The sequence below is a fragment of the Quercus suber genome, unplaced genomic scaffold (assembly GCF_002906115.3).
Source record: "Quercus suber isolate HL8 unplaced genomic scaffold, Cork oak 2.0 scaffold_336, whole genome shotgun sequence".
Classification (NCBI taxonomy): domain Eukaryota; kingdom Viridiplantae; phylum Streptophyta; class Magnoliopsida; order Fagales; family Fagaceae; genus Quercus; species Quercus suber.
The window spans coordinates 762,821-773,851 of record NW_027069788.1 but is presented as its reverse complement, the minus strand read 5'-3'; the positions used below and the strand labels follow the sequence as shown (position 1 = coordinate 773,851).

General features: G+C 34.5%; 2 protein-coding genes across 2 annotated transcripts; one reads left to right on the top strand and one right to left on the bottom strand.

The window, feature by feature from the left end:
- The first annotated feature begins 1,732 nt into the window (after positions 1-1,732).
- On the top strand, positions 1,733-3,498 carry LOC112022563 (uncharacterized). Its single transcript, XM_065759630.1, has 3 exons — positions 1,733-1,925; positions 2,467-3,036; positions 3,128-3,498. The coding sequence occupies exons 1-3, from the start codon at positions 1,733-1,735 to the stop codon at positions 3,496-3,498; spliced, it is 1,134 nt and encodes a 377-aa protein (XP_065615702.1).
- A 1,885-nt stretch (positions 3,499-5,383) lies between these two features.
- Positions 5,384-8,965, bottom strand: LOC112039739 (uncharacterized; the record flags this gene model as incomplete). The annotated part of the gene is given in 3 exon segments (XM_065759657.1): positions 5,384-5,501; positions 7,264-7,526; positions 8,140-8,965. Coding segments are annotated over 3 exon segments (729 nt in total), but the record flags the coding sequence as incomplete, so codon positions are not given.
- Positions 8,966-11,031: the final 2,066 nt, after the last annotated feature.

Sequence of the window (11,031 nt, the reverse complement as noted above, 5' to 3'; positions counted from 1 at the left end):
AAAAAAAAAAAAAAAATCTTGATTTGATTTTTAGCCATTAGATCTAAATATGTTTAATATAAGACATTGATTTAATATATAAAAACTAATAGTGTGGTGTGCTACTATACACCTAAGTCTATCTCTTTAGATATTTTTGAACTTTTAACCACAACCACACTAAATCAGACACTCACAAAGATAATGTTAAGTGATAACATTACGTAACATTCTAGTACTTTTTAGCCTTTGCCTTCTTGGTTCTATACTTCTATTTTGATTCAACCATGTTTTGTAATCATGGCCGTCAAATATCATGGTTGCATATATTTTGTGAAGCACAATAGAATTATATAAATGTTATATAAATTATATAAAATGTTTTATTGTAGTTTATATGATTAATTGATCACATGATTGTTGTATTGATCATTAATAATTATTTTTAATATATTAAAAAAAAAAATTTAAATGTGTGCTTCACATCGATCAAGTGTGCACTTGCGCTTTGTGCTTCGCGCCTAGACTCTGGGAGGTCTTTGCGCTTAAGTGCACTCAGCGCTTTTAACAACACTGACTTGAAGATTTTAATAAATGATCCCATTTCTTTCTTCTTCTGAGGATTTCAATAATTAAACTCATTTTTATACAATTATTATAGAAATAATTATTGCCTAAATCCTGTCCGTAGAATTATGGAAATAGCTGTCTAGGAAGCACGGGTGCGTTTCGGGACTCGGGTGCGGGTGCGGGACTCGGCAATTTTTGAAAAAGGTGGGTGCGGGTGCGGCAGGACTCGACGATTAAAAAATTATTAAAAATATATTTATTTATATTTTTAATATATTGCTAAGCACACTGAAAACTAAAACAGCCAGGCTGCTTGGAAATTAGACTACAACTCACACCCATAATGTTTGGAAATTAGACTACAACTCACACCCATAGACTAAAACAGCTAGGTGGGTGTTGTATTTATTTATATCTTTATGGATGGTGAACATATTGCTAAGCACACTGAAAGTTTTAATATATTGCTAAGAACATCTTGGCTAAGCACACTGAAAATATATTTATTCAGGACTCGGCGTTTCGCACCTTTTTTTTTTTTTTTTTTAATTTCGGCCGAAAACCGGAATTTCGGATTCGGCCGAATCGGCCGATACGGCCCGAGTCGGCCCGGTTCGCACCGCGTCGGCGCGAGTCGGCACTTCCACGTGGCAGGACGCGGCCCGACGCGGCACGGACTCTCGGTCAGCGGCGTCCCTGCCGCGTCCCCGCGTCCGGCCGAGTCCGACTCCGGTGCGGCTCCTCTGGAGCCGCGTCGGTGCTTCACAAATCAAGCCTCCAGAGATGATGGGTGTTCTGCCTTGGTCATGGTTGATTTGGCTTTTGTTCTTTTCTTGTTTAAATTTTTTCTAGTTGGCTAAAATCATCATGCAATTTATTTCATGTAGGATAAAAGTTTGACATGGTTAGGAAGAGAATTCATTCTGGGAGTATGCAGAGGATCTGAAAAATGGTCGTTTTTTATGTAACTTTTGTCAAAAGGACTTTGCTGGGGTATTTCAAGGATTAAATCGCATTTGTCTGGGATTAGAGGCCGTGATGTTGAAATTTGTCTGCAAGTACCTGTAGATGTTCAATTAGCTGTAGTACAAGCAATTGACACTCCTAGCAAGAAAGCTAAAAGTGTGGCTGCATCAAATAATACTTTGGAGGGGGAGGTATTTCAACTTCCTCATCAGCACAAATGCCAAATATACGTGAGGAGAAGGATAAGAGTATAGTGGATCAAAGGTTTGCTAAGCTCTTGATCTTAGATAGCATTTGTTCTGATGCTATTCAATCACCCTTCTTCAATGATTTTGTGAAAGGTGTTGCTGAATATGGGCCTGGTTACGAGTTACCAAGTTCATTAACCCTCAAATCACTGATAATGCCTGGTATCAAGAAGGAAGTTGAGGAATACATTCATAATTTTAAAAAATATTCAGTCAAAACAGGTTGCACCTTAATGTACAATATATGGCCTAGTAGGAAATCGTGCATTAAAACAATTTTCACCTATAAGAATATTTTGCTTATACACCAAGAGGGTTGGCGTGCATGGATCTATCTGAAGACCCAACGGCAGATATTTATTATTTGAAGAAGCCATGTCTTCCATAGTTGAAGAAATTGGGCCTAAACATGTCGTACAATTTATCATTAATAATGATAGCGATGACAGTGATGAGATTAGATCAACCAAAGACATGCTAAAAAAGTATCCTTGGATTTACATGACAAATTGTGCCACTCATGGGATTGGATTGCTTTTGGAGAAAATATACTATATTTCTTTTGTGCATAATACAATTCAAGTTGCAAAGCTGATAGTAACATATATTTACAAGCATAATGTTAGTGTGCCCCTAAGAAGAGTGCACAAAAGAAGGATCGATTATATTAGTTTAAATATTTGTATGCTAATATCACTTTTAGAAGTTGAAGATGAATTGCAGGCCTTACAAGTGTCTATTATAACGTTGTCTACTGATTGGAGGAGAACGCCTAATTACAAACAGGTTGGAGAACTTCTTAAAGGTGCAAGATTTATTGATCATGCTATTCATTGCAAAGAATTCTGGATTCGAGGAAAAAAAATGGCACAAGTTTTGCGGCCAATGTTGCAAGCTCTTTGTCTAGTTAATGGTGATGGCGCAACATCAGGATACTTGTATGAGATGATGGAAAGGGTAAAAGATGCAATTATGCAGTGTCATGACAATACTAACTTCCCTTATGATCATATATGGGATATTTTTCATAAAAGGCGAAGTGATATTATTCATCCAATACATGTAGTCGCCGCCTTTTTAAATCCTGCCTATATGTATAGTGAGAAATTTAAAGAGAATGTTGAATTGTCTAATGGCATAAGGTTTGCTCTAGAGCATTTGGTTGATGAAGAAGAGAAAGAAGCTTTTATTAACCAAGCACAACCATACCACAAGAAGGACTCAAACTTGTTCACAGATCAAGCCATTACAATGCTAAAAACATCACATCCGCGTGAGTCTATCACCTCTATTTATCTTTATAAGAACTTCTTATATAATTATGTTTTTTTTTTTTTTTGAATTTTGAATTTTGAATTTTGCAGATATGTGGTGGGAATTGTGTGGCAATCATCTCCCTGTATTACAAAAATATGCCATTCGGATTTTAAGTCAACCTTGTGGTTCTTCAATATGTAAGCGATATCAATTACGACCCAAATATGGGGATGATCATGCATTTATGGTGAATACAATGATAATGGAAAGGCATAAAGTGCTGGAAACACAAATGTTAGAGGCAATCAATCTTGACAAGATTGATGAACTTTCTGATAATGTTAATTATCAACATATTGATCATGAAGAATGGGGTGATGGAGACATTGAGTACCTATTATTTGATTTGACAGAGAGTCATGTTGAGGACATGATTAACGATGCAACTTGTTCATGGTTGGATAACTGGCCTGCTTAAGTGAATCAGTCTGTCAAAATCAAGAACATTTTCATTTTTTTTTTCGTTTTTTGTTCGTAACAACTAAAATAAAATTGTTCTTCTTTCCCTTTGTAATTTTGCCAATACTTTTTGTCACTTTGTTGTAAATGGTGTATTTTGTTCAATTATAATGTCTACAGCCTGTTATGTTATACTGCTTTCTCTAGTGTATTTAAATTAATTTATAAACTTAACTAGGTTGTGGAATTTTTTGGGTAGGCCTTATTGTAAAACTCATTTGCATCACATACAAATTCGTATAAAGCAGAAGACAAAAAGCACGTGAAAACATATAATCTTTAAATCTCAGAGAAAACAATTTGCCTGATACATACCTTGATTCAGTGAATTATAAACCAAAAAAAAAAAAAAAAAATACTTGACCTTGAGGACACCCAAATCTTCACCTCAATTCCAAAAGAACCCAAGAAGGTGGACAAGATTCTTGTCAGTTACTAATCTTGAAGGAGAACTTTTTTTTTCTTTTTTTTAAGAACGTACGGTTATTTCTTTTTTTTTTTTTAGAGAATTTTTTCTTCTGAAAACTTACGTTAAAACTATAGTATTAGTTTTTATTTTTAATAATAAAATAACTGTTATTGAAACATTATTGAAAAAATAATTAATCCCTTCAATAAATGGACTAATCGTTCCTATTAAAAAAAAAAAGATTAGTCTTTTGGGTTTTAGTATGTGGCTTAAGATGGACCAAATGATTTAATAAAACTCTAGTCACTTTAGGCCTTTGTCAACCCTTCACAATGTTCAATGTGTTATTAATTATATTCGATGATACTATAATAAATGTAATTGCACCATAAATTTTATTGATTAAATTAAATCTCAAGACTTTATTACATTATCATGACTCCTTCATGAAAACAGTCATAGTGAAATAAAGTTACACAAAATACTGTCACTTTATAAATCACTATTTTTTATTACTTGAGTTCCTAGAAAATATTTTAGTTATTCTTAATTCTTATATTTAACTCTTTATTAAAATGATGAGGCTCAATACTTTGAATAATAAATTTTCATTAAACTTATTTTAAGAGAATGTTTCGTTTCTCTAAAAAGAAATTAAGAATTCTATCTTAAGAATGTGTGTTCCCTTGACACTACACGTGATTGCTCAATGTATGAGGTTTTGACCATTAATAAGATCTCACTCTCTTATACACAAAAAACAAACATTTCATGTTCAGGTTCACAATCTTTTCGGGATTGAGAATTTATGAAAATATAAGTCTTGAGATTTATTATTTATATGATAGTAGTTAATAGTGATAGGCCAAGAATGTATTGACCTCTTGTGATGAATTAACTAATTAATTAGTCAAGTTAATTAATTAATTTCAATTAACATGCAATACGCATGGTAGCACAAACAATTACCAACTAAGTTAATATGCAACGGAAAATAAAATTGACACGGTGATTTGTTTACAATGGGGAAAACCTCCAAGGCAAAAACTCCACCGGTGAATTTAAGGTCAACACTCCCGAGAATCCACTATTATCATACAAGTGGTTACAAGTAAAGGAATCTACCAATTGATCATTTAACACACACTATTAACAACTTAAAAGCTCTCAGCCCAAGAACCTACATTTTCAGTCTACATCTAGATTGTATGAGTTAGTTGCCAGCCCATTAATAGAATGTGCAGACATTTTCTATTCAATAATAAAATATTAGAGGAAACAAGATGTAGCCAACAGCTGGAAAATTCCACACCAAGCATAAATATAAAAGTACCGCATCAGTAATATATGAATTTAACACTCTTTTTTGGGGTAAAAGTAAAACTGTAGAACTTTCATAAATTAAGTAAAAAGATGTTACATATATTTAGCCAACCTGATATGAAAGCATCGTACGATGAGCATCTGGAGTTGTCAGAACTATCACTGTCCCTGTTGTCCCATCCTTGATGGGCGCAGATAGAAATTGTACATTTGCCCGATGCAGTTTTGTCCTATTAAACGCATTATAAGAGGAAGTCAAATTTTATTCCATCACAGAAGCAACAAAGTCGAATAACTCTTAAGATAGGTATCAAAAAGTTAACCCCAAACCATCCTTGTGACCAATTTAAATAGTTAGAGAATGCTATAGAGAGAAGACCCACAAAATATGTGGGTGCAATTCTACTATGAAACTGATAAGAATCTAATGCAATCTTCCATTGAAACACACAGGCCAGAGAACATTTGGATGAAAATCATGAAATGATCTAAAAAATGACCTCTTAGATGACTACTCCAGCGACTGCAACTGTTTGCCCATATTCATTCTGCTAATAAAATTTCCAGAGGAACGTATACTTTCCCAGGTTCTTCTAGTTATAAGTAAAGAAATATAAGTATCTCTTATTGTTCAACCATGAGAAGTTTTTCAGCTAGAAATACCCCCAATAAATTGAAAGAGGTGACCATCTTAACATGGGCCAAGAGAGGTGTTTGATACCTCATTGACGACTGTTTGAGAATTTTTTTTCTTTTTTCAAATAAGTAACCATTTGTGTTCATCACAATGGCTCTAGATGCACTTTGATTTTTAACCTCTTTTAGACCCTTCAAGTTAGTCAACAGAGGAACATCCATTGAATTAAAAAGATAACACCCTGAAGTCATGGAAGGAATTTAATACACATGCACGCAGCTCATTTGTCAAATCTAAAACAGGCAGCAAGATCATCAAACTCATCATATATAGGATATTGCTAGTATTTAGAGATCTGGTCAAGTAAACATTGAAAGGATAACCATAAGCAAATAGTTCCTGCAAGAAAAGACAAGGAAAACGACCAAAAAACCAATGTCTCCTTGTTTCCATAACACAGAAGAGCTAAACACCTACTATAGTTCCATAACAACTCAATATTTTCAAGGGCAAGCTTCCAAGGAGATAGAATAGTAATCCTATTAGCCAGATAGAGGTCTTTACGTTTAGTGTCTTATTTTCTACCCAAACATACATCTGATGCATAGACCTTGATCATTGGGGACATAAATTGCAGACCAAAAACTACATCTTTTTATCTTTTGATCTCCTTGGAACCCCCACCCTGCCCCAAACAAAAGAGGAAGTAAGATTATGTTGCAGTTTCTCTATAGTGTTAGCCACTTTAATAATGAGTTTATATTCAGAAAGGTAGTAGACCATGAGCTTAGCTTATGAGGAATTATTGAGTTATCCAACCCCCAAGGGCAGAATCAGATCATTTCAACAATCCATAACTTGCCCGTGCTATCAGTCACTGGAGTTTAAAATTCCAGCAAGAGAGTCATGGATAGGACCAAAGAGCTTAACTGACCATCTAGATTGGTTGTGAAATTAGATACCCTATTTTCCATTAGGCCATTCATATAACATAGAAGACAGATATAACTCATGTCTTGCTATCCCACACAACATTACTAGACTACCAGAAGTTATAAGTCAAAATTTAAAAATTATTTGGAAATATAATCAACAATATCAGTTCTGTCAAAAGGAAAAACCAAAAGTTGCTTGACATCTACTCCTTTAACATACTTAATCCAAAATGGCAATCTCTCTTTCCTTTTCCTTTTCCTTTTCCGTTTTTTATTATTATTATTATTATTATTATTTTAACTTGGTGTGGAAACAACCAGCCAGAGTCTCCCTAGCCAGAAGTTTGGTTTCACTCAGTTCTAAATAAAGACATAGATAAAAACAAATAACAAACAAGTCTAGTCAAAACAGAGCCTGACCTGTAGAAGCCACCTAATGGATCGCTGCCCACACTGCCAGCCATGGCTACATTCAAGGCAGGTCCTCCAATGGGCCTACTACCAAGCCGAGCCAAGGCCACTAAGCTGTTGGAAAGAGATCCACCAGCAGCAGCCTTGTAGCTGCATCCATCCATAGCCTGCAAAACTCTACCCCTCTCCTCATGATTCACAACCTTCCTTGTTCCTTTCTCTAATCCCAGTTTATTTAAAAATTCATCATCAACCATGCCGGAAAAATCAACCTAACAATAGTTAACAAACGTGCAAGTAAGAATAAACTTTTATTAACGTAATACCACAATAGAACATCAGATAAGAAAAGGTTAAAATTTTGAAGCTACAATCAGAGATACTTAATCACAAATAAAATTAGTGCTGAATTCCAACATAATACCAGATACAAGTGACAGACTGACAGTACATTTTAAAGATATTGAAGAAGTCATAGTTTTTTCAACATCTACCTTATATAATGATTATAATTGCATATATTAAAGACTTGAAAACCAAATTTCAGTACTCTTAACTATTTAGACAGATGCTTCACACGATTAAAGAGTGCAATAACAAAGTAATCAATATATTGATATAATGCAACACCCCGAAATTGCTACCAAATGAGATTAAATGCATGCCTTCCTAACTAAAAACCACTGCCCTCCATCATTTCACACACACAAACACAAAATATTAAGCAATTTCCAATATACAAATTGAGGAATCTGATAATGAACATGGTCAGAAAAGTTACAAATCATGTAACTCACTAGTTTTCTCGGAAATTCAAACAGAAACTTAAAAAATTCAAACTTTTCCCCCAAAAACGAAATCCCCATAAAAGTTTAAAGTTACTACCATGGCTTGTCCAAGACCCAGGACATCCCATCTGTCAGGCAAGAGGCAAGACCCAAAATTCCAATTCTCCTCTGTTTCTACTTCCACTTCTTCCTCATCGCTGTTACTCTCTTCTTCTTCTTCTTCAGCCCCACTCTCAAACTCTGCTGCACCTCTTTCACCTCTGAAGCTGGAACAAGAAACCCTGAAAAACCCATGTGGGCCTTTCACCATAGGAGCAAGTCTCAATCTCTCTCTCCCTCTGTGATGCCAAAAGGCAAAGATTTTGGAATACCCATGTGTATATTGGAAAGTTGGAGGGGAGAGGAAAGTAGTGGAGATGGGAGGAAGAGACAGAGACATAGACATAGATAACACTCCTATCCTATGACTATCTCTTTATCTATCTATGTTGTCTGTCTCTAGAATATATATACCTGTCTTTGTTGTTGGTGTGGTTTTGAGGTTTATAAGGTTTATAGTAATTACTGGGTTTCTAAAAAAATTGATAGCTTTCCTTCCTCTTCTTCTTCATACAGAACTAGTTAATAAATAGGAACCATTCGAACCAATGCCCCCTATTGCTTGGGAAGCAAAGGGCGATGTTCAATGGAGGAATGGAATCAATAGATAAACCAATGGCTAAGCTTTGGTCTCAAAAATGAATAATTTTTCTTTGCTTTCGTAAAAGATAAATAAAAGGAAAGAGAGAGAGAGAGAGAGAGAGAGATAATTACACATCTCTGGATATTGACCACATGTTTGTTTCCAGCTTCATCGAGAACTCTCTCTCTCTCTCAAAAATTTCTTCTTGCCGAATTCTGGTAGTTGCTTTTTTTAAGCGAAAATTACAATGGGAAATGTTAACAGTTAACCAATTTAGTAGCTATTTTTAGAAATATTTACTGGGACGATGATAAAACAAGAAAATTAGTGTGTACCATAAATACGTATTTTTTAATTCTTTCTCTCGTATGAATAGTAAATTTTACTAATTAAATTTATGACAAAACTCATCATTCATGTGAGAGAAAGAAATACTTATTTATGGTACTTTGAGACTACCTAATAATTTTTCGATAAAACAATAAATGTTGTTGACAACCTTTTATATTTTTTTTTTAAAGTAGCGTCAAAATTATCTTATTATAGTTTATTAACAATTGTCCTAAAATGATTTTAATATAACTCAATTACAATTTACCTATCTAAATTATATCATTTAAAAAAAAATTATATCATAAATTATACTTTACAATATAAACTTTCGGAATGTACATTTAACACCTTAAATTATAATTCATGTTACATTTTGCACTCTACTGTTAATTGGACTTGTTAACTTAAGGGTATGTCTGGTTGGGGTGAAAACAGGGAGGATCAAAAATAGGTCTTTTGGTTTAGGAGGGAAAACAATAAAGATAAAAAAATAAGAAGGAAAATAATCCTATCGGACCTACATTTTTTTATCTTCCCAATTTGGGAGGAAAATGGAAAGGAAAAGATGCTGAATGATTTAATTTACACAAATACCCTCATAGCACAGCAACGTGAACTACTCCAGGTTCTCTTCTTCTTCTTCTTCTTCTTCTTCTTTCCTTGTCCTCATTATATTCCTCATTCTATTGTTTCTTGTCCTCATTATATTCCTTATTAATCTATTATTTTGCCAAGTTTGCCCAGTCACCCATGTGAATAAAGTTTTTTCCTTTTATTTAATATCTTCCCATGTAACAATGGTTAGATAATTTTTTTTTTTGGTTGAAAATATCTTCCCAATCTTCGTATGGTCATGTGGATAAAGTCTACATAATCAATTTTTGTTGCCCATAAATTTAAAATTATATATAATATTAAAGAAAAGTAATATAAATATATATGTATTTTTGTTAATTTTTATATTATTTAGGGATAATTACAGTAAACCCACCTGTGGTATGGCCCGTTTTCACTTTGCCTACCCATGGTTTAAAACTTTATACTTTGTCCACTTGAGATTAGTTCCGTTAACTTTCCGTAACCCACCTCTCCGTTTGCCATTAAAAAAAACATTTTTAGGCAAAAATGAATATAACAAGAATAGAAAAGTTAGAAATTTTAAAAGCAGAGAGTCACCTAAGTTTTCATATTTGAACTTCTGTAGTCCACTTGCTGTCAAATCTCTATCCCCCTCTTCAATACAACCTTCCTTGAGAGAGCAATGATTTTTGTGGGGTCATAGGTGAAGGAAAGTGTGAAAGTGTGAAAGTGGGTTCGGGTGGCAGAAGTCAAAGCTGGAGTGCTGGCTGCGAGTTTCGTTCTCAGAATCTCATGCATTTGGTAAGCTCTACCCGCTTCGATGTCTTATTTGACCTTTTTTTTTTTTTTTTTCAACTCCAGTTTTAACTTCTAGCACTTTGCATTTATACAAGACAAATTCAATCACAGTTGAATCTTAGTTCAACCATGCCTAGGATTGGTTGATAGGTTTACTGTATTTATATACATGACTTTTAAGTCGAAAGGTTCCTTTCTTTCTGATGATGCCGTAAATCTCACCAGTGAGTTGCACGACGCTTGTACGCTCAAAACAACACCTGCACAACAAAAAGGAAAGGACCTCACAGAGAGCACCGGTGTGGTGCCGGCCAAATACCCTCCGAAGGTCAAGTTAGAACTTCTTTTCAACTCTAGAGTGGTAGAGAGGGGTTAATTATGCGTACCTCGGCTCATGAGGGTATTGGGGTTTTTATAGTAGTAGTGGGTGGACCTTTTTTCCTTGGAGTAGAAGTCTTTTCCTTGTAGGAATCCTTATGCGCGTAGATTGCAGAATCCTTTCCTTATAGGACTCTGATACTGGGCGTGGAATACAAGCAATTTCTAAAACCCATGCGTGATGACCAAGTTATGGTCTTCACCGAACCGTCAGCCTTT

Bases quoted from the DNA above. Each gene is read 5' to 3' on its own strand.
- LOC112022563 (XM_065759630.1), top strand. From the start codon at position 1,733: ATGCCAAATATACGTGAGGAGAAGGATAAGAGTATAGTGGATCAAAGG. The intron at 1,926-2,466 runs GTATCAAGAAGG...TATCACTTTTAG, and splicing joins CAAATCACTGATAATGCCTG to AAGTTGAAGATGAATTGCAG. The intron at 3,037-3,127 runs GTGAGTCTATCA...TGAATTTTGCAG, and splicing joins GCTAAAAACATCACATCCGC to ATATGTGGTGGGAATTGTGT.